The sequence below is a fragment of the Platalea leucorodia genome (genome assembly GCF_965183815.1).
Source record: "Platalea leucorodia genome assembly, chromosome: 23".
Classification (NCBI taxonomy): Eukaryota; Metazoa; Chordata; class Aves; order Pelecaniformes; family Threskiornithidae; genus Platalea; species Platalea leucorodia.
In genome coordinates, this window is record NC_138845.1 from 3,644,230 (window position 1) to 3,665,960 (window position 21,731).

Below are 21,731 nucleotides of genomic sequence, written 5' to 3' on the forward strand. Positions count from 1 at the left end.
GAAGGGGATTTTTTAATCCTATAATTTGACCCGCTTGTTAGTGAATAATTCGATAATCCCCAAGCCAGGGGGAAGCGGGGCCGAGCTCGGGAGCAGCGCTGCGAGGTGAGCGCCTGGGTCGGGCCGAGGGGGGAGAGGCCGGAGGGGGGAGACCCCCGTGGGGCCGCTGCCGTGCCCGTGGGGCCCCTTGGCCGTGGGAGCCCGGGGGCCGGAGCGGGGGGCTCGCTGCCTCCGGGGGGGCCGAGGCCAGGCCCCGGCCGCCCCCCGTGCCCGCAAACCGGTCGAGCCCCCGCCCCGGGGCGATCCCCGCTGCCGGGGCCGCAGCTGGCCCGCGGCGGCTACAATAAGGCGCTTTGGGCTTCCTCCCGCTGCTCGCCGCCCGGCTAATCTCTTGTCTAGACTCCCCGGCCCGGCGGCTCTCCCGCCGCCCCCCTCCTCCGGCCGCGTTCCCGCAGCGCCCGGACCCCGGGGCGCCGCCCCCAGGCCCCGCCCCCCCGCCCCAGGCCCCGCCCCCCGGCCCCGCCCCGTCGCGGGCGAAGCCCCCCGAGGCCCGGGCCCGGCCCAAACCCGCGCCCCCTCCCCCACTTCCGCACTGCATTTCCCGTCGTGCCCCGCGGCCCCGCCCCCCCGGACTCGCTTTCCCAGCCTGCCCCGCGGGGCGGGCGGGGGCGGGGCGGGGCGCGCCGGTCACGTGACGCGGGGTACATAAGGGGCGGCGCAGCGCTCGCGGCCCCATTGTTGTCGGCGAGCGGCGGCGGGGCGGGTCCGCGCGGCCCCAGCCCCAGCGCGCGCCCAGGCGCCCCCCGGGAGCCGCCCCCGCCCCGCCCGGCCCCGCCCCGCCCGGGGGCACCGGTGAGTGGGGGGGGCGGGGGTGGGGGGGTGGAGGACCTATGGGGGTGGGGGGGCTATAGGGGGTGGGGGAGCTATAGGGGATGGGGGAGCTATAGGGGATGGGGGGGAGCTATAGGGGATGGGGGGGCCTATAGGGGATGGAGAACCTATAGGGGATGGGGGGGCTTACAGCTGGGGGAGCTATAGGGGATGGGGGAGCTATAGGGGATGAGGGGGGAGCTATAGGGGATGGGGGGGCCTATAGGGGATGGAGAACCTATAGGGGATGGGGGGGCTTACAGCTGGGGGAGCTATAGGGGATGGGGGAGCTATAGGGGATGAGGGGGGAGCTATAGGGGATGGAGAACCTATAGGGGATGGGGGGGCTATAGGGGATGGGGGGAGCTATAGGGGATGGAGAACCTATAGGGGATGGGGGGGCTTACAGCTGGGGAAGCTATAGGGGATGGGGGAGCTATAGGGGATGAGGGGGGAGCTATAGGGGATGGGGGGGCCTATAGGGGATGGAGAACCTATAGGGGATGGGGGGGCTTACAGCTGGGGGAGCTATAGGGGATGAGGGGGGAGCTATAGGAGGTGGGGTGCCTATAGGGGATTGGGTGGAGCTATAGGGGATGGAGAACCTATAGGGGATGGGGGTCGCTTAGAGCTGGGAGAGCTATAGGGGATGGGGGAGCTATAGGGGATGGGGGGGCATTTTCCACCTGGGGTCCTCTAGAGGATGTAGGGGCCTATAGGGGATGGGGGGCCCTTACAGCTGGGGGAGCTATAAGGGATGGAGGGCCCTGTAGGGGATGGGGGGGCATATAAGGGATGGGGGGGCCTTTTCTAGCTAGGGTGCCTGTAGAGGATGCAGGGGCCTATAGGGGATGGGGGGGCTTACAGCTGGGGGGGCATATAAGGGAGGGGGGGGCCTTTTCCAGCTGAGGGGTATAGAGGATGGGAGTGCTTTACAGCTGGAGAGGTCTATAGGGGATGGGGGGGCTTTTCTAGCTAGGGGGCCTATAGGGGATATGGGGACCTTTTCTAGCTGGGGGGCCTATAGGGAATGCAGGGCCCTATAGGGGATGTGGGGGCCTTACAGCTGGGGGGCCTACAGGGAATGGGGGGGGTCTTTTCCAGCTGGGGGACCTATAAAAGATGCAGGGCCCTATAGGGGATGGGGGGAGTCTTTTCTAGCTGGGGGGCCTATAGGGCATGCGGGATGCCTATAGGGGCGTGAGGGCCTTTTCCAGCTGGTGGGGGCTATAGAGGATGTGGGGGGTCCTTATAGCAGGGGAGGCTATAGGGGATGGTGGGCCTTTTCTGGAGGGGGGACTATAGAGGATGCAGGGGCCTATAGGGGATGTGGGCCCCCCTTCCAGCTGGAGGACCTATAGGGGATGTGGGGGACCCTTACAGCTGCAGGCTTATAGCAGATGCAGGGGCCTATAAGGGCTGGAGGACCTATAGAGGCTGTGGGGGACCCTTAGAGCTGCGGGGATATAGGGGCCCTTACTGGAGCCCTATGGAGGACGTAGGGGGGCCTTTGCCGCTGAGGCTCTGCCCTCTCCTGTGTTTTGGGGTCTGCAGGGGCGGGGGACGCCCTTATGTGGGGGCGCCTATAGGGGAGGTGGGGGCCCTGCGGCCGGGGGGGGCTGTGAGGGATCTGGGGGGCTGAGGGTCCCTATGGAGGACGTGGGGGGCCCTCATAGCTGCTTCATCCTCTCGGCACCTATAGGGGAGGTGGGGGGCCGTTGCGGGGGTCCCCGCGAAGCCGGGGGGGGGGGGGGAAGGAGCCGGCGGGAGCTGGGCCGGAGGGGGAGCCGCGGGGGGGGCCGGGGCGAGCGCCCCTCGCGCGGGGACCCCCCGGCTGCGGCGGGGGAGGTGCCGCCGTGGCCCCAGGTCTGGGCGGGAGCGGAGCCCAGGCCCTGCGTGGTCTCCTCGTGGCCAGGACCAGCTGCCTCCAGCCGGCCCTGGCCACTGTCCGGAGGGGGCCCGGGAGCCGCGCGCCAGCCGGCGCCTGAGGCCTTGCCCCCTCACCCGGGGGGGGAGGCAGCCGGCAGCCGGGGGTTCAGCTCGGCAGCCCCACGCTCGCCCTCGGGAGGAGCTGGGCCGGTAGCACGACCGCAGCGACCTTCTCCTACTGCCCTGCCCTCGCCTTCGGGGTCTCCCTCACCCTCGCCTCCAAGGTCTCCCTCACCGTCAGCGTCTCTCTCGCCTTCGAGGTCTCCCTTGCCCTCACCCTTGAGGTCTCCCTCACCTTCGAGGTCTCCCTTGGCCTTGCTTCGAGGTCTCCCTTGGCTTCACCTTCAGGGTCTCCCTTGGCTTCGCCTCCAAGGTCTCCCTCACCTTCGAGGTCTCCCTTGGCCTTGCTTTGAGGTCTTCACCTTCGGAGTCTCCCTTGGCTTCGCCTCCAGGGTCTCCCTCGCCTTCAGGGTCTCCCATGCCCTCGCCTTCGAGGTCTCCCTCGCCTTCACCTCCAAGGTCTCCCTCACCCTTGCTTCCAAGGTCCCCCTCACCTTCAGGGTCTCCCTCACCCTCGCCTCCAAGGTCTCCCTCACCCTGACCTTCAGGGTCTCCCTCGCCTTCGAGGTCTCCCTCATCTTCAGGGTCTCCCTCACCTTCAAGGTCTCCCTCACCCTGACCTTCAGAGTCTCCCTCGCCTTCAGGGTCTCCCATGCCCTCAGCTCCAAGGTCTCCCTCACCTTCAGGGTCTCCCTCACCTTCGAGGGCCCCCTCGCCTTCAGGGTCTCTGATCCAGGTGTCCTGCGCAGCCACCCTGCGCCACGGGGGGCGGACCCCCCCTTTCTGACTCCCTCCTGGTGACGGGCAAAGGAACCGAGTGGGGTTTTTCGGGGACCGGCCCCTCCCGTCGCGCCCACCCGCCCCTCCCCAGGAGGTCGGGCGGCGGCGGGGGAGGATCGGCCCCCCTCCAGCCCGCGCGCGGCGCGGATTCGGGGCTCCGGGACGACCCGCGCCCATCGCTGCCCGTTGTCGCGCTGGTTGCGTAAGCGCAGGCTCCAGCGCCGGCGGTGCTCGAGCCGTGGGAGCTGTAGCCTAGATTTGCTCGTTCGCCGCGTTCGTTAGCGGCAGCGTAGAAGAGGAAACCGAATCTTCTGCCGTTTGTCTTGAAAACCCGACGCCGGTCGCTCGCTGACGGCGCTGGCGGTGTAAGGACCGACCCAGGCTGAACTCGGATCTCCGGCGTGCCGACCGGCCGCAGCGTCCCTGAAACGCAGCCCAGCAAATCCATCAACCTTCTGGCTGCGGAGGCCAACGGCCGAATCCTTTGGGAAAGCCTCCGACGGCTAATTTGTAAACGAGCCGAACTGCTGAACTCCTCACGGTGGCCGAGCAGCCGTCCCGACCGTCCCGGCGGGGTGGAAATTATTTAATCTTGTTCCTGGGCTCGTCGATACGAGCTTCTGCCCTAACTCCTGCCCCGGGATAACGCCTGGATTTGAGGGGCCGCGGGCAGGGAGCGGCGCGCTCCGCACCGGCGCCGAGCGGGTGGAGGTGCCCCCGGACCCGACCGTTTTTGCCGGCTCCTGGTTTAATTCTGCAGTGATTATTGAGCGTGAGCTTAATTTTTTTTCCCCCTCGGAGCGGGGTTTACGTGTTCCGCTGTGTCCGGCCACGTGCTCGAGCGTGCCGGACCCTTCCCAAGCGGTGCCGGACCCTTCCCAAGCGGTGCCAAACCTAAACCGAGGCCCTTGCGCCGCCCCGGGGGTGCCGCGGGGGCTCCCCGTCCCGTCGGCCATCCCCGAGGAGGTGAGCTGCTTTCTTTGCTCCTCGGAGGAGGCGCGGGGCGAGGGTTCAGGTTCCCCGTGGGTTTCTTTTTGCTCCCCCTCGGCGATAAACGCCCGCTTCCCCATCCCCGGTGGGGCCGGGGCTTTGCCGTACGACCCGGGGTGGGGGGCTTCGGGGTGATGGTGGGAGCTGTTTTTCCGCTTACTGGGGAGCGCCGAGGGCTGTTTTATTCCGCACGACCGCAAAGCTACGGGGCTGTGGCCGCTTTCGGGGCCGGTGGCGAGCGGGGGGTGCTCGGCGCCTCGGCGCGCTCCCCCCCCAACGTCACGGCGTGATGCTCTGCAGCGATGCTGCCGTGTCATCGCCGGCCCCGCTAATCCTGCTGCATAATTGGTAACGAGGGAGAGAGCCCAGCTGGGGGGCGAGCGCCGGAGGGGAAGCCCCTTTTTGGGTGGGTTTCAGCCGGAGGTGAGACGTTTTCCTCTTGAAATCGCTGCCGCGAGCCGTCCGTATCGCGGGGGGCGGGGGGGGGGGGGGGGGATACGAAATCGCAGCCTGGCTCCTTCCAGCCGCCGGCTCTGCCTTTGCGCTCCAGCGTCGCCTTCCCGGGAGACGCCGAGCGCTGCAACGGAATAAAATGGGCTCCTTCGGTTATTCCTCGATTATATTTTTCTGGTTTTATCCTGCGTGCCGTGATCCGGTCTTAAACGCGCCCGTTATCAAGCAGGATGGGGTTGGGATGCTTCTCCGATGCCCAGCTGCTGCTTAGCTTAGCCCGGGGCTCTCTCCCTGTGTATATATATATATTTATTTTCTTCTTTCTTGCATATCATTGCCACCTTCTCCTCATCCGGCTGCTGAAATAATCCCGCGTCCCCGTATTTGACACCTCTGATACCTCGAAACCCCGGGAGGCTTTGTCAGGATCCGCTCTTGGCTCTTGCTTTTGACAGGAAGCTTATTGAAACCGGCCTCCCCCCAAAAATCGATGCTGGAGGGATGCGCTTAAAGCAGGGTGTAGAGGGGAGTCAATCCGAGGAGGAAATCCGGAGTATCTCCCACGTTACTCGGTCCTGGAGCCCTTGATCCATGCGGGATTTTTGGGAGCCATCACAAAATCCAGAGGATGCCCAGAGGATCACCAAATCTGCAGGATGCTCCGAGGGTCCGGCCTGGTAATTCCTAATTCCTAATTACTCTGAATACCTGGAAATAAAAGCGCTCGTCGCTCCAGAATTGCTGTTTCGGTCTCCGCCTGGACAAGCTGCGATGGAGGAGCAGCCCGGCAGCGCGTCCGACGCGGACGGAGGATCATCGGAGGCGATGCCGGAGTCGCGGGAGGCGAAACGAAACTCGTTAGCGGGACCCAGACCGAGGGCGGCGGATCCGTCGGCAAACGAGCTTCGGGGACCACGGAGCATCCCTCGCCCGGAGACGCTCCCGCCCTTCCTCCTCTCCCGAAATCTGGGAAGCGGCAAGCCAGGAGCGTGGCTTTTTTGGTGGCACGGCAGCGTTAATTACTCGTTCATCGGCCTCGGCTGAGCTTCGAGCCGGCAGGTTTTCCCGATCGGATCTTGGAGCCCCGTGGCTGAAGCGGCTCTGTCTCCGGAGGCTCTTTGCGTCCGCGATCACGCGAGTCCCGGCTCTGTCTCCTGAACCCCTCCCCATTCCCAAAGGCAATTCCAGCAACGGCTGACATGGAAAAAATGAATATTTTTAGTTGAGCTCCTTTTGGCGTGGTTTAATAGCGGAAAGGAGGGGAACGGGGGCCGCGTGGCCCCTTCCTCGCAGCATTTGAGTCAAGTTTTTTCTTTCCCCATCCCAAATCCCCTCCTCGGGGCTTTATCTCCATTTAAAAACCGAACAAAACCTGCAAACAGTTTATTTTCATTTTTTTCCCCCTGCTCTGACTCTTGCTGCCACCGTTAATAGATTTATCACGTTATTTTTTTCCCTGGCTGTGTATTTGATTCAGGAGGTGAGGGAGGAGGAGGGCCTTTCCCTGCGGGATGAGGCCGGGATGAGCAGCCCTGCCGTAGGGAGGACGCCGGCTCTGTCCCCTCTTTCTCCTTAAACCTTCGCTTAAGCCAAACCTCGGGGCCAAAAATCCTCACCCTGCTGCAGAGCAGAGTCCAGCGCGAAGGCGAGGGTCTCCCGTCCCGGGGCTGGGTCCCGGGGGCTTCTGAGCCGCCGCGCTCGCCTCTGCGCCCCGCCCGTTTTCAAAATTGGGTGGTTTTGTTTCCAAAAAACCAGGTAATTTGAGTTAATTTGGCCTTTGCATCACGTGGGGGCAGCTGCCGCCGCGCCGATGGAGGAGGAGGAGGAGGAGGAGGAAGAGGCTGCCCGCGCGGGCAGGGGAGCTTCTACCATGGAGAACTGCGATGAAACCTTCATTTTCCAGCTCATTTTCCCTGCAGCGTCTCCCCGAGCTCCTCGCCGCTCCCGGCTCCGCGTCCTCGGCCCCCGCCGTCCCTCGCGGCAGCACCCGGGGTGGGTGCCCGCCTTGCCGCCCTTGGCTGCTTTCCCCCCAGCGCGGCCAGTTGGTCCTTTCTAAGAAACGCAATGAATAGGACCCAGAGAATCATTTAGGTTGAAGAAGACCTCTAAGATCATCGAGCGCAGCATCTCCCGACGGCTCCATCCCGGGAAGGATCCGGGCTCCGTCCCCAGCCGGAGTCTGATGCCGCAGGTGGGGGTGTCGACCCGGGCGCCGTCGCTGATTTTCCTCGCTGGAAGCGCCCGAGGGAGAGGGTTTTCAGATGATATTTTGAAGATTTGCTTTGGAGGGAAGGGGGAAAACCACAGAGGCTCTCCTCGTTCGTTGTCTCCTTCCTAAACCGAGGCCGACGAAGGCGGCAGCCCAGCCAGGTCCGATCACCAGCGAGCCCCAGCTGAGCCCCCGGGACGAGCATCGCCGCGCAGGCAACACCCGCGGGAGCCCGGCCGGGGACCGGGGACCCCCTGGACACGGAGACGGGGCCGTTTGGGGGCGACGGAGGTGGTAAAAGAAGGAGCGGAGGGGCTGGGGACGCGGTGCCGGGCTCAGCGGGGCTGCAACGCTCGAGCGGAGGTTTTCTGCCTCCGCTTTTCCCCTTGGATCGTGTGCGGGATCGGTGGCGTTAAATCAGCTCCGTACTTGGGCTGGCGCTTAGGCTGGCTCAGCAGCTGCTTTTGCCCCCGCCTTTAGCAACAGAATTAAGCGATTTACCTACAAAAAAAACCCCAAAAGCCATATTTAAACCCAAGCCGTGGCACCCGTGGGCTGGGAAATCGCACCCCGCTCGGGGGCTTCACCCCCGGCCCCGGTGCCGCTGCGGCTTCGGCATCGCCGCGTCCTCTTTGGGGGAGAAGACGGGCGCCGGCGTTGCCTTTTCGGCTTTGAAGATGCCGGAGGCGATGCGGAGCCATCCCTGAGCTTGACCCGGGGGTGGGCAGTGCCTCCCGCTGCCCGTTGGCCCCCGAATCGCATCCGAAGACCCCCTCCGATCCCCTCCCGAGGCCGCCGCGTCCCGGGGTGCCGCAGGGATGCCGTTGGCTGACATGCTGCTTTTCGAAGCCGGTTGTTCCGTTGCCATGAGAACGGCGGTCAGAGCGGAGGGAACACAAAGCGGAGAGGAGACGGCACAACCGGGTGGGTGCTGGGCTCCCGGGGGGCTTACCGCTCCAGCCCGGCCCTGGGGATGGGGACGGGGACGCGGGACGTGCGCCGGGGCTCGCTTCGAAAGCCGCCGGTGTTGCGGTGACCCGAAAGCATCGGGAGGACGAGGAGCAACGCTCGCTGCTCTTCCCACGGGAGGGTCGGCTCCCAAAAATTCCTCGCCCAAGCTGGAGCCGAGCATTTCCCAGCTTCCCGTGGGCAAGCCGCCTTTTTGGAGCACGTAGGCATTAATGCGGGGGCAGGAAAACGCCGGAGACTCTCCCAGCAAAACCCTAGGAGGGCTTTTGCCCTCCCTACGGCTGCGATGGAGCCGCCGATCTGGCATCGGCGATGGACGGGTAACCCCCGGCGCGTCCCGGAGCGTTCCAAGCTGTAGGGTTTTTAGCGAGGTTAGCGGGAGCGCCGAGCCGCCGGCCAGGGTTATTTCACGGGTGAAGCGCGCGGCGCGAGCTCCTTTCTTTAGAAAAGCGGCGTCTGCTTTTGCTTGGGGTGAATTTGGTTCCGAATCGGGTTCGAACAGAGGAGTTTGGTTGGAAGGGAGCAGCCATCGCCCTGCCCAAGCGCCTGACCCCGCCGGGGCTGCCCCAAAGTTAAAGGATGCCATTAAATAATATTAAATAACGGCGCGCAGCTCCCTCCCGCAGACCAGACGTGGGGAGGACGGGCTCGCCTCGGAGAACTGCGGCAGCGCGTCTGGGATCGGAGGCTTTATCCGGGCTGGGGAGGGCAGGGATGGGGAGAGCTGCTCGTAAGAGCCGGGGAAACCTTTCCTGGTTATCCCGAGCGATGCTGGCTCATCCGAAATGCCGTTACGGCTTCTTGCCTTCGCAGGGACGCGGTGAGCCCGCCGGCAGCTCCGGGGGCCGGCGCCGGAGAGCTGGTGGCAAAGAGCCCCCCCCTTGCCGCCCGCCGGCTCTCCATGCGAACCGCGGCCAAATGGATGCGGTCGCGAGCGCCGGCCTCAAGAGGAAATTTGAGGATGCGGACGTGGGCTCGCCGGGCTCCAACTCGGACGACGAAATCTCCAACAGCGACAGCGCCGATAGCTGCGACAGCGTCAACCCCTCCAGCTCCACCGGCTTCATACGTGAGTGGGCGGGGACGGTCGCCGTCCGTGCTCCCGGCCTCCGAGCGCCTCTGCCGTCGAGCACCAGGCGCCTGGACGCGGCGCTGGCTCCGCTCTTCCCCTCTTCGCCCCTGATCACCGGGTTGGGGCGATGAGCAGCGACCTGCTCGCCCGCCCGCGGGGACGGGTTGCGCCAGACCCTGGGGAATTTCAAATATTACGCCCCAAAGCGGTTGCCCAAGGGCCGTTTTGGACCTTTTCTATCCTGCTCCCGGCATTCGCCCCCACTGAGCTGTTTTGGTGGCTGAACGGGGCGATGGTGGCGTAGGGGCGTGGGGGGTAACGGGGTTGGTCTCGGTGGCATCGGAGGGAAGAGCGCAGCCCGCGCGGACGCAGCCGTCGCCCAAAGCCAGGGCCAGCGGCACGAGCTCCCCCTGCTCCTGGGAGCAGAGAAGCCGCTTCCCAGCGGGGTGGGAGCCCTTCGTGGGACCCCCGCGGGCATTTTTTCCTCCTAACAGCCCCTCTCCGCCTTCCCTCCCCGCAGCCACCTCCATCCTGAAGCGGCAGAAGCAGCTTCGCAGGAAGAATGTCCGCTTCGACCAAGTGACCGTCTACTACTTCGCCCGCCGCCAGGGCTTCACCAGCGTCCCCAGCCAGGGCGGCAGCTCCCTGGGCATGGCCCAACGCCACAACTCCGTCCGCCGCTACACGCTCTGCGAGTTCGCCCAGGAGCAGGAGGTGAATCACCGGGAGATCCTACGGGAGCACCTCAAGGAAGAGAAACTCCACGCCAAGAAAATGAAGGTATTGCCGGGGAAGCGGGGTGTCGCCGGTGAAATCCGGGGGATGCCGCAGCCGGGAGACACCTGGCTGAGCCCTGGTGGAGCTTGAGCATAAGCCAGGTCGGAGGAGGGAGATCCAGGCTGCCGTTTCGCATCGGCTGGGGGGGTTTAACGCTGCTAAACTCTTCCTTTTTCTTTTTTTTACCTCTTTTTTGTGGCGATGCTGCGCCCGCGCGCGGGGCCGGCTGGGCACCGTCAAGCTGTGCCGGGTTCGGAGCTGTCGGCCAAAGCGCGCTAGGTCTGTGCCGGTAGAAATTCCAGTCTGGGAGGCGGCAGCCGGGCTGCGTCGGGGGAAGATGGGGATCTGGGGCGGCTCTGCCGGTTCTCCGCCCCATCCCGGGCTGGGGCCGTGCCCTCGGGCCGTGCCCAGAGCCCGGGCTCTGCTCAGTGGGGCAGTGCAGAGCCTCTGATCCGGCTCCCGCTGCCGTGACAGCCCGCTTCGGGCAACGGGACGCCAACCCAGCCTGCCGCCTCTTTGTTTTTTAAATTTTTTTTTTATACGTAGGCTTTCCCACCAGCTCCTCAGGAGGCCACGGACCTCCCTGTCCGCTGCCGCCGCGTGTGCCGGCTTTCAGGGGGCTGGGGACCCCCCGATCCTCAGCGCCAACATTTGGGGGTCTTTCAGCGCGCGGGGAGGTTGAAGGACCAGAGCAGGGAGGCGGCGGCGCGTTGCAGGATCCGGCTCCGGCCCCTCCGGTGCTTTGAAACCTTGTTTTCCCCAGGGAGGAGGGCTGGGGGATGCTCTGCAGCTCCGCCGCCGCCGCTCTCCCGGGACCCGGGGATTTTAAGCAGCAGCGACCTCCTTTTATCTCGCTATTTGCAGGGCGCCGTAGCGGAGGGAAGATGGAAAAGGGATTCTCTGCTCTGAATTCAGTTATTATTTAATTTTTTTCCCCCTCCCTTCTCCTGTAAACTGCCGCGAGCGCGCCCGTGGTGCGGCTGGCGGGGAATGGCACAGGGACGGCTCCGTGCGGGGCTCGGCGCCGTGCCGGCCCCTGCTCGGCGCTGGGGGGCAAGGGAAGGCTCTGAGCCGGGCGGTGGGCGGTCGGCAGGGGAACCAGGAGCCGGCCGGCCGGACGGATGGACATCCTCCATCCTGCCTCACGGCCGGGGTTCGGCGTCCGCCCCGGGTGGGCGCTGACTCTGCCCCGCCGCCCCGCAGCTCACCAAGAACGGCACGGTGGAGTCGGAGGAGGCGGACGGCCTGACGCTGGAGGACGTCTCGGACGACGACATCGACGTGGAGAACGTGGAGGTGGACGACTATTTCTTCCTGCAGCCGCTGCCCACCAAACGCCGCCGAGCTCTGCTGCGAGCCTCCGGCGTTCACCGCATCGACGCCGAGGAGAAGCAGGAGCTGCGGGCCATCCGCCTGTCCCGGGAGGAGTGCGGCTGCGACTGCCGCCTCTACTGCGACCCCGAGGCCTGCGCCTGCAGCCAGGCGGGGATTAAATGCCAGGTGAGTCGGGGAAGGAGATGCCGGCGGTGAAACCGGGTCCTGGTGCCGGCACGCTCTCCTTGGGTGCCGACTGCTCCTGGAGGGGCCGGGGTGCAGCTCCAGCTTGTTTTGGGGACACCTCGCAGGGGAAAAAAAACTCCCTCCCAGCACCAAATTCCCAAGGTCAGGCAGCGCCGGGATGGATTTTAGGCTCTGGGGAGGGATCCTCTGGGATCCTGGAGCTGCCACGTCTCCGTCTCCCTGCCAGGTGGATCGCATGTCCTTCCCCTGCGGCTGCTCCCGGGACGGCTGCGGTAACATGGCCGGTCGGATCGAATTCAATCCCATCCGGGTGCGGACTCACTACCTCCACACCATCATGAAGCTGGAGCTGGAGAACAAGCGTCAGGGCGGGCGGCCGCCGGCGCCGGAGGAGGAGGCAGCCGCCGCTCACGGCTCCGCCGGCGACTGGCTGGGGCCGCAGCCGGCCGAAACGCAGGACTTCCAGGAGTTCATGGCGGAGAACGAGACGGCCGTCATGCACCTGCAAACGGCGGAGGAGTTGGAGAGGCTGAAGGCTGAGGAAGACTCCAGCAACGGCTCCGGCGTGGAAAGCTTGGGCGTTTGCATCCTGGAGGAGCCCCTGGCCGTGCCGGAGGGTTTGTGCCCGGGTCTCGCCGCCCCCATCCTCATCCAAGCCCAGTTACCTCCGGGCTCCTCCGTCCTCTGCTTCGCCGACGGCTCGGAGCAGGCGGCCTCGGCGGCGGGCGACCAGCCCTACTTGAACGATGGGCCCGTGGTCTACTACCAGGTGGAGCAGAGGCCGGCGCTGGGCGCCAAGGGGGAGAGCAGCCCGGCGGAGCCGCCGGCGCCGTCCTCCTGCCCGGGCGAGAAGGACCTCGGCGTCCTCCCCGGCCCCGTGGTGACTTGCAGCCGAGCCGCCGCCGCTGCGAGCAAGGGGGAAGCCTCCAAAAATCCCCCCTCGTCCCCGGAGGCCGCGCCGTCCTCCGAGGGCTGCCGAGCGGCCGCCGCTCCCCGCTGCCCGCGCTCCCCGGCCCACGGGCCACCGGAGCAAGCCCTGGAGCGGGCGCGCGAGCCGCCCTCCGCCGAGGAGCGCTCGCCGGGGCCCGTCCTGCCCGTGTGAGCGGCCCCGTCCCCCCCTCGGCGCTCCTTTATTTATTGACAATAATATTTTACGGACCGGCAGCGGCCGCGGGTGGTTATTTAATTGCGGGGAGGGGGGTGGGGGAGAGCGGGGGCTGCTTTGTACAGAGGATTTTGAACGGCTGCCCCTCGCCCGGTGCCAGGAGTCTTTCGCTTGCCCGGCAGAGACGGTTTTTGCGGCTTGGCCGATGCCGGCGGCCGTCTCGGTTGCCACCCGCACCGGGACATGCCGGACCTGGAGCCTCCTGCTTCCCACGGCAGCTCCTTCCCGTCCTCCTGCCCCCCCCCAGCCCCCGCCCTCCAGGGAGACCTCTGCCCTCTTTGGTTTTTAACGAAAAAAGACCTTTTTTCCTTTTTTTTTTTCCCCTTTAATGAATGTTTACCGGGCTGTGTCACAACCCAGCGCCTCCCAGTGCTGCTCCAGCCCCTTCCCTACGGCCACCGCAGCCGGCCCGAGGGGCCGGGATGGACCGGGAAGGACCCGGAGCCGGCGCGAAGGCTCCGATTGCACAAGAGGGGCGAGACTGCGGCCCCGCAAACCCTCCTAGAAAATCTGGGGGGGGCTTTAACCACCTGGAGTTGAAGAGCTCGATCCCTTCGCGGCCGCGGCACGGCCGTGACGGAGAACCGTGTCCGTCCGTCTGTCCCCATGCTCCTCACCGGCCTCGAGGGCCGGCCGCGGCGATCGGCTGCGTCCCCCGGCTGAGCGGTAAAAGCACTTTGCACCCTCCCGGCCACCCCCAGCGCCGGGCCGGGCCCCCCCTTTGCCGCCTGCCAAAAGCGGCCCCGTGGAAGGGCCGGGGCGGGGGGCTCGGCTCCGAGCTCCCCTTCCCTCCGGCCGAGGGGAAGCATCTCCCCTCCGTCCCCCGCCATTTACCAGGCTCCGGCTGAGCAAATCCCATCTTTTTTAAGGCGAGAAGCGATCCGATACGGCCCCGCGGCTGCCGCCCTCCCTTCCCCTTGGAAAACAGCCCCGGCGCTGCTCGCGGGGGACGCTGCTCCCCAGGGAAACGTCCCGGCTGGCGAGCAGGGAAATTCCGGGGGGGAAAAGCCGCCGTCCGATGAAGTGCTTTAATTGTTTGGGGGGTTTGGTGCGGTTTAAGGCTTTTCTTGTGTTCCTGGGGTCGCCTCCCGCTGCCGAAAGGGGTCGAAAGCCCCTTTGCTGCTCCCGCCGCCTCGGCTGAGCGGTTCCACCGAGGCTTGGCCTGGCAGAGCGGCTCGTCCCGCCGGCACCGAGCCCCCGGGGACGCCGTCCCCTTCTCCCGGGGCAGAGCGCAGGGGAAGGGTCTGGTTGCCAAACCCGGGGGGCTCGGCGCACGCCGCCCGGCACGCAAGGGCTAAATTCGGGAGGAACCAAGCCTTACCCCTCGTCGGGCGCTTCGCCGCCGGCGTCCCGCATCCCTTCCCGGCGGGGAGCTGCCACCGTGCCGGCACCGCTTTGGCCGCGGGGGTTTTCTTTTATTTTCAGCTCCCGCGCAGAACGGAGCAACTCCGAGCTGCAAAAACGGAGCAAACGGTGACACTTGAATGGGTTAAAGTCTTGATTTTCCCCCCTTTTTCGTTTGCATCCCGGCCCTTGGCCACCACAGGACCCGCTTGGGCCGGGGCTCGTTAGGCGACTCGTTGGGCGAGCCCGGCGGCTCCACAACAGAATGAATCCTAAGACGCTGGTTAGGATGGGTGCTTTCACACTAAGCAAAGAACTAATAGGATTTATTCTATTTTTACAAAGATAACTATGCTGTTAATAGTGCAATGCAAGCGCATTTCTGCCTTTTATTCTTCTTTCCCTTTTGGTTCGGTTTAAACCTCCTCACCGACACTAACGCTGGTCCCGCGCTGGCTCCTGCTCGATTCGTCGCCGTGTAAGAAACCAAACAGCCCAGCTCCTCTCCGGTGCTACCGAGCTGCGGCGGGGGCCGTGGCGCGGCTCCGGGCGGCCGCCGGCTCCTCGGCCTAGTTAAACAGTGACTCTGCGCCTCCTAAACCTCCCCGTCTCACACTGCCTACAGGTGGCTTTTTATTTTTAATTTTCCAGTGTGAATCCAAAGCTTGTCCTCCGCATATTTTTTTTTTCCCCCCCCTCCCGGCCTTTTCTGTTCTTTTCATGGTGATAATGCTGTATTTAAAGAGAATATTTAAGTGTAAAAATAAAAGAAATGCTCAAACTTGCACGGCGAGTTGCGTTTTCAAGGGGGTCGAACCCAGCGCCGGGAATTCCTCTTGGCAGGGGGCTCGGATTCCTGCAAAAATAGGGAGGGCAGGGGGTGGGGAAGGGTTTTCTTCTTCCAGAGGTGAGGGAGGAGCGTGGAGCCGGCCTGGCGCACCCGAATAACGCTTAAAAAAGGCCATTTCCCAGGTGTTGGCGTGCCCCGGGGGGCGCGGAGGGGGGGCGGGGGGGTATTTCGCGGCACGGGAGGCAGGTAGGGGCCTCCAGAGAGACGCTGGAGCCGCTGGCTTGCTTTCGTCTTTAATAAAACACTTCAAGATGGTTTGAATTCACTCGACAGCCGGACGTTTCTCATGCAGCGACGGGACGAGGTGAGCGACGGGGGGTTCGAACCCCGTAACGCAGCGGGGAGCTGCCACTCGAGCCCCCGCCGCTGCCGGGCAGAAAGCGCAGGGCTAAGATCCCGTTGGGCAGAACTCGAGGAACGCAGCCGCCGCTGAAGGCGACGGTGCGGCGCAGCGCTGCCCTCCTAACCCCGCTTGGGTCGGCAGCGGCGTTTCCAGCCCCGGCCTCCTCCCTCCATCAACCAGGGGCCGTGATCGGGAGGCAGCCGCAGCCGAATAAAAGCACGGGGAACCCCCCCGAGGCTCCCGCTAAGGTCGCGTGGGGATTTGGGATCTTTTCTTAACCCCTCAGGGAGATTTTTATATTTAAGACTGCTCAGTGGAGTAAAGAAACTAAGTGAGACTCTCCGCACGAGGCACAGAGCAGCAAAACCCAAGCTGAACGGAGCTCGCTACTACGAGACGCTAAGGGAAGTGTCCACAGGCAGCGGAGACGCTCGCTCTCCGCTCCCGCCGTTAAAGTGACGCAGTTTAAGAGCCGTGACAGCGAAGCCGCCTTCCCCGGACGCCGACGGAGGGAAGGCAGGGACGGGGCTCAGCCCCGCGGCCTCGCCAGCCCGCTCCGACGGCACGAAGGGGAAGAGAAGAACCGGCGCCGGCACAAACCTCCAGCGCAGGAGGGAGGGAATCGCGTCGTCGCCCCCCGCGACAGCGTCGGGGCCCCTCTCGCCGGCGCCGGGCTGTGGTTTCACACCACCGAAAGGCGCGGGGGTTTTGGGGTTGTTTTTGTGGCGCCAGGCTGGGAATCGCCAAGTCAGCGCGCGATGCCAGGGGTGAGGGTGCGCAGCCGGCGGCTCGGCCGTCACTCCTTGGCCCTGACGTAGTTGAGGGACAGCAGGACCATGCTGTTCGCCAGGAGCGAAGCTTCAGAAGCTGAAAAAAATACGAGAGCGGGGTCAGAGCGGCGCTGCCGCGGCCCAACCGCTCCAAACGCCCTCATCCCGAGCTGCCGGTGCGGCACCAGAAGCTGCGGGGCTCCGCGGCCCCTCTCTCCGGGGGCTTTTTGCTCTCCTCTGGGTCTCCCGTTTCCCTCCCGCTCCTGTTTTGCTTCCGCCGGCGCTGCTGCGGGGCTCAAATCGGCCACCACGAGGTCTCTGCGGGACAGGGACACCCGGGCACAGGCTGGGTATTCCTCACGGACACATCCCTGGAGAGAGCCGGCGCGCTCCGCCGCGTCCTCCTCTCGGGGACGAGGCCCCGGGGGATCCACGGGGCAGCCCGGAGGGGGACAAAGCCACCGTTTGCCCCAAATTTCCCCCGGAGCTGATGCTCCCTGGGCCCAGAGAAACTCGAGAGGCTCCCAGGTCCCCCCTGCCCCACCAGGCAGGAGCTGCCCCTCGGCCGCCGTTACCTTGCAGCTTGCAGGAGAGCCCCAGCCACTGCTCCAGCCACGCTCTGCACTCGGACATGTCGAGATGAGTGGAGTTCAGGCCCCGGAGGTAACAAGCCTGCGGAGCAGGGGAGAGGAAAAAAATACGGAGATGTTCAGGCACACCGGGTCACACCAAACGCCGGGGATCGCGCCGTCATCCTTCCGCGGCGTGAAGCGGGGATAAGCAATGGTGAATCGTGCCCCGTGGTGCCCCGGCGTGGTCCCGGCACGGAAAACGGGCTCAGAAAACGCCGTCCCGGAGGAGAGCGGCCGCAATCCGCCTCGCGGTGGCTCTGGAGGAAGGGGCTGTGCCCCCACGCCGCTCTGCTAACGATGGGGAGGGCCGGGCCGAGGCAACCCCAGGGTAAAGCAGCCGGCGCGGGGCTGGAGGAGGCGTCCTCACCGCTTTCAGCTCCTCCTCGGAGAGCTGGCCCAAGCCCAGGCGCAGCATGGCGCGGTCCAGGTGCCGGATCTCCAAGACGTGGCTCCGCAGGCGATGCCTCAGGAAAAAGGCCGGCAAGTGGGGGGTGAGAAACAGGACCCGGCTTAGGGCTCTCTGAGAGGGAAAACAAGGGCCCGGTCACCGCTGGGGGCGTCCGACCCCTCCAAAAATGGTGTCCGACCCATTCAGGCACAACCTAAATCAGATAAAGCCTCTCCCATTCCAGTCAGGCCCCATATTTTGTTCCTCTTTAATTGTCTGGCTAATTGTCCTGCCCACGCTCAAAGCCTGAGCGGCCCCCAGTGGCTCCCATTAAGCCCAGCTCGGCTGCCCAGCCCGGTGAGCGGAGCAGGGAGCGGGTGGCCGGAGATGGGAGCGCTGTCCTGCGCTGGACGCGGCGGCCGGGGCGAGCTCAGGTGCGTGGGACGGCTCCAATGTGGCCGACGGTCCCACCGAGCCAGGGACCTACAGCAAGGACAGACAAACAGCCTTGTGCTGGGGCTGTTTTCATGGAATCGCGGAATGGTTTGGGTTGGAAGGGGCCTGGGTTTAGGGCACAACGCTCTGCTTGGGGCACGACTGAGTGGATCAGCCCCTCGGCGCTCTTCGGTAAGAGCCAGCTCCGAGCTGCCGGCAGGAGAAAAGCGGCACTCACCACATGAGACACCTGGAGCTTGTTCAGACCCAGCGGAGATCCCGAAAACAAACTTCTCACAGCGTAGAGCTCGGCCACGCGCGGCTGGGAACCTCGCTGTACCTGAAAGAGCGGCGGCGTGTGTTGCCGACACCTCCCATGGGCGCCCACGGCCACCAGGCAGAGCCGAGGCGGCGGCACAGGCAGGATGGGCGATACCGGCCGCGGCGCTGACGTACCTCGGCGCAGAGCTCCTGCAGGCGTTTTTGGAGCTGCGGCTCAGGCAGGGAACGCGCTGCCAGGGCTAAACTCTCCACCACATCCGGATACGAGTCCCTGCGGATGGCGTCGTAGGCATCCAGGAACTCAACTTGCTGGCTGGGGGTCCAGAAGTAGCGGATCAGGAGCTGGCGTGGGAAGAAATACCTTGGAGAAAAGAAGAGACAGGGGTTCAGGGAGGAAAACCGCAGGCAGGAGCCAGGGCAGTCGGATTTTGTGCTGCTGGAAAGAGGCGCAAGCAACGTCCTGTGCTGGCGCGGATCATCTCGCCCCTAGGAGCTGCGGACATTTGCTCCTCCAAAGGGGCGAGGTCGGGAATCACAGAATCACGGAATTGTTTAGGCTGGAAAAGACCTTTAAGATCATCAAGTCCAACCACTAACCCAGCGCTGCCAAGGCCACCACTAACCCATGTCCCCAAGCACCACATCTCCGCGGCTTTGAAATCCCCCAGGGACGGGGACGCAGCCCCTGCCCTGGGCAGCCTGGGCCAGGCCCTGGCAGCCCTTTGGGGGAGGAGGTTTTTCCCCGTACCCAACCCAGCCCTGCCCTGGCGCAGCTCCAGGCCGTTCCCCCTCGTCCCAGCGCTTGTTCCTGGGGAGAAGAGCCCGACCCCCCCGGCTCCAGCCTCCTTTCGGGGCTTGGGGGAGCGATGAGGGCTCCCCTCAGCCTCCTCCTCTCCAGGCTGAGCCCCCCCAGCTCCCCCAGCCGCCCCTCCCCACCCTCGGGCTCCAGCCCCTGCCCCAACCTCGCTGCCCTGCCCTGGCCACGCTCCGGCCCCTCCGTGTCCTTCTTGTGGCCGGGGGCCAGCACCGAGCGCGGGATTCGAGGGGCGGCCTCCCCAGTGCCCAGCACAGGGGGGACGATCCCTGCCCCAGGCCTGCTGGCCACGCCGGTCCCGATACAAGCCAGGATGCCGCTGGCCCTCTTGGCCACCCGGGCACCCTGCCGGCTCCCACCCCCCCGCTCTCCGCCCCCCCCGGGGCCGTTTCTGTTTCCCAGCCGCTCTCCCCCGCGCCTGCGGCGCTGCCTGGGGTTGTTGTGCCCCGAGCGCAGGACCCGGCCCTGAGCCTTGTTAAACCCGGGCCCAGCGACCCGGGGCACCCGGATCCCCTTTATCGTTGGTAACGACATGGAACGGGACTGGTCCCAGTACGGAGCCCTGGGGACGCCACTGGTGCCTGTCCACCAGCGGGATTTAACCCCGTTCACCGCCATCTTTGGGCCCGGCCGTCCAGCCGGTTTTTAACCCAGCGAAGCGCACGCCTGTCCAAGCCGTGAGCAGCCGGTTTCTCCAGCGGAATGCTGTGGGAAACGGTGTCACGAATGAATCAACCAGATCTGAGAAGGTAAACAACCACCACAGCCTTTCCCTCCTCCGCTAAGCAGGTCACCTTGTCAGAGAAGATTTGCTCCTCCAAAGGCCGTGGTGGGCTCAGGAAGGAGCGCTCCAGGCGATCGGATCACTGCCGTGCCCGGCCGGAGCCTCTCCGCTGCGGCCAAGGCTCGATGCGACACAGAGATCTCGACGCGACACAGAGATCTCGACGCGACACAGAGATCCCGACGCGACACAGAGATCCCGACGCGACACAGAGATCTCCACCCTGCGCCATTTTACGCAGCGGGGCTCTCACCCACCCGCAGAACAGGAAAGCCAAGGAGCAGAACTGAAAAATCCAGGGATTTAGCCCGGATTTAGCTCCGGCAGCAGGACAGCTGGCAGGGAGAGGGACGTTCGAAGCACTACGGGGACAGCTGGGAGGGAATTGTGCAAGGAGGTTTCTCCGGCCAAGCACGCGGAGGGCTGTTCCCTGCATGCCGGGGATTATTTCTCCGCGTTAGAAGCAGGGAGCCAGGCGGGTTGCTGGCACGCAGGAGCCGCTATTGCGAAACAATCACCGGGCTCAACAGGCTACGGGTATTTTTTATTACAGCGAGAGGTGGAGGGAGGAAGGGAGAGCGTCTGGCTGGATTTATAACTCTAAAAAACCCCCAATTCCATGAAATTTAAGCTATCGGCATCAAGGAGCCCAAAGTTCGGGGCTGTGGCCGAGCCCCGGCGGTCACCGCGACGCCGGTACTCACATCAGGACGATGACCAAGAAGTTGGCGAAGGGCGGGATGGCGATAATTCCGATGGGAATGGCCTTGATCACGTCCCTGCGAAACTGCCTCCAAAATGAGAAGAGAGAATCAGGATCTGATGCCAAACTGGTGAAATTCCCGCAAAATTAACAGCCCCGGCCCCAGCCGCAGCTTCCAAAACCTGTTTTTAGGCAGGGAACGCGCCTCAGCCGGAGGGGTCGGCCTCTCCGAGCCTCCGCCGAAGCCCTGCACATGAACTCGAGCCCCTTTTTGCGGAGAGGAAGCGTCCCCGGGCGCCGTGGCACCGAAACGCGTCCCGAGCGCGGCGCCGTACCTGCCGCAGCCTCTCCATCTCCCGGTAGGGAAGCTGCTGAACGCTCAGTCTCTGATGGGACATTTTAGATTTGATTTTTCTTATTTCTTTTACTTCCAGGAAGAGCGCTTGGATTCCTGCCGAAACAGAGAGCGCCTTCAGGTCCCCGATTCCCTGGCAAACGCCTCCGCCGATCCGGTTTTTAGCCCCAGGAGGGGAACAGGCAGCGCATTTCCAGCTGCCTCCGTTTGCCTCGGAGAAGCAGAAAAATCCCCTCCTCCCCGGAACCCACCTTTCGTGAAAGTGGCGTACAGCACGTAGAAACGGGGGAAGGTCCTTTCCAAAAACCTCTCGTACCTCCCGTTGATGCGCTTCACTTTCGACGCCAGGGCGGCGAGGACGGACCTGGAACCGGCTTTCGTGGAGAGGCAGAACCCGGGCGACCTGCAGCGAAACACCCCCCCCCCCCCCCCGCCCCCTCCTCGTTATTTTTGTCCGTGTTTTGGGGAAAAGGCTCTGAGGGAAGCGGGGGTTGGCCCGGAGGGAGGGGGGCGCTGGGCTGGGGGGGCTCGGGAAGCCCCCAGAGAGGGGACGGGGCGCTGGGAGCCCCCCCAGTGCCCCGCACGGCCCCCCCCCGGCCCCAGGCAACCAGGTTCAAGGGCAGGGGCAGGGTTGGGGGGGCAGCGCGGGGGGGGTGTGTGTCAGGAGCGGGGCCCGGGGGGTTTGGGGGCTCCCCCGGTGCCCGGGGGGGGCCGTGCTGGGCGCTGGGGGGTCACGGTGGGACGGCGGGGGCGGTAATGGGGGGGGACGACGCCACGGTAAGTAACGGGGGGGGGGGGGCGGGGACGGGGGGCACCGGGGGCTGCGGGGGCACGGGGGAGGACACCGGGGGGGGACAAGGCCGATACCGGGAGGGGGGACAAGGCCGGTAACGGGGGGCGGGGGCTGTGGCGGGTGTTTGGGGGGGTCGGGGCTGTGGCGGCCGGGGGCGATCGCTGGCACCGGCGGGGGCGGATCGGTCCCCGCTCACCTCGGGGCTCCCCGGGCGGGGCGCGGCTCCAGCGGCCCCCGGGCGCGGCTCAGGCCGGGGCCAGGCCCGGGGCCGAGGCACCAGAGCGCCCGGCGGCAGCCGGCCCTGGACAGCGCCATCTTGGCGGGGCAGCGCCGGGGCCAAAGGGCGAAGGTCACGGGGAGGGGGGAGAGAGAGCGCGAGCGCGGGGGGCTGAGCGCTGATTGGCTGAAGCACCGGCGCTCACGTGAGAGCGGGCGGAAGCGCC

At 65.4% G+C, this 21,731-nt stretch overlaps 2 protein-coding genes across 9 annotated transcripts; one reads left to right on the forward strand and one right to left on the reverse strand.

Moving 5' to 3' along the window:
- Positions 1 to 763: 763 nt before the first annotated feature.
- CSRNP2 (cysteine and serine rich nuclear protein 2) lies at positions 764 to 14,926 on the forward strand. Of its 7 annotated transcripts, none has more exons than XM_082332369.1 (6): positions 818 to 852; positions 5,499 to 8,631; positions 9,074 to 9,329; positions 9,853 to 10,112; positions 11,313 to 11,609; positions 11,857 to 14,926. In XM_082332369.1, exons 2-6 carry the CDS (start codon positions 8,473 to 8,475, stop codon positions 12,730 to 12,732), a joined length of 1,848 nt encoding a protein of 615 aa, XP_082188495.1. In that variant the 5' UTR covers positions 818 to 852; positions 5,499 to 8,472; the 3' UTR covers positions 12,733 to 14,926. The 7 variants fall into 7 exon arrangements, with proteins under 7 accessions (XP_082188500.1, XP_082188495.1, XP_082188494.1 ...); XM_082332368.1 differs by lacking the exon at positions 818 to 852 and adding an exon at positions 3,257 to 4,605; XM_082332370.1 differs by lacking the exon at positions 818 to 852 and adding an exon at positions 3,257 to 4,605 and having other exon boundaries at positions 5,509 to 8,631.
- Positions 14,927 to 15,210: 284 nt separating this feature from the next.
- On the reverse strand, positions 15,211 to 21,702 carry LETMD1 (LETM1 domain containing 1). Of its 2 annotated transcripts, XM_082332410.1 has the most exons (9): positions 21,485 to 21,702; positions 20,747 to 20,898; positions 20,476 to 20,591; positions 20,142 to 20,224; positions 18,014 to 18,200; positions 17,796 to 17,897; positions 17,102 to 17,254; positions 16,678 to 16,774; positions 15,211 to 16,199 (listed from the first exon to the last, which is right to left on the reverse strand). In XM_082332410.1, the coding sequence occupies exons 1-9, from the start codon at positions 21,601 to 21,603 to the stop codon at positions 16,129 to 16,131; spliced, it is 1,080 nt and encodes a 359-aa protein (XP_082188536.1). In that variant the 5' UTR covers positions 21,604 to 21,702; the 3' UTR covers positions 15,211 to 16,128. The 2 variants fall into 2 exon arrangements, with proteins under 2 accessions (XP_082188536.1, XP_082188537.1); XM_082332411.1 differs by lacking the exon at positions 17,102 to 17,254.
- Between the last annotated feature and the right edge of the window lie 29 nt (positions 21,703 to 21,731).

Excerpts from the sequence above, each read along its gene's own strand:
- CSRNP2 (XM_082332369.1), top strand. The coding sequence starts at position 8,473 with ATGCGGGGGCAGGAAAACGCCGGAGACTCTCCCAGCAAAACCCTAGGA. Across the intron at positions 10,113-11,312 it reads TCCACGCCAAGAAAATGAAG|CTCACCAAGAACGGCACGGT; the intron begins GTATTGCCGGGG and ends GCCGCCCCGCAG. Across the intron at positions 11,610-11,856 it reads AGGCGGGGATTAAATGCCAG|GTGGATCGCATGTCCTTCCC; the intron begins GTGAGTCGGGGA and ends TCTCCCTGCCAG.
- LETMD1 (XM_082332410.1), bottom strand. The coding sequence starts at position 21,603 with ATGGCGCTGTCCAGGGCCGGCTGCCGCCGGGCGCTCTGGTGCCTCGGC. Across the intron at positions 16,775-17,101 it reads CCGAGGAGGAGCTGAAAGCG|GCTTGTTACCTCCGGGGCCT; the intron begins GTGAGGACGCCT and ends CCTGCTCCGCAG. Across the intron at positions 16,200-16,677 it reads GCTCTCCTGCAAGCTGCAAG|CTTCTGAAGCTTCGCTCCTG; the intron begins GTAACGGCGGCC and ends TATTTTTTTCAG.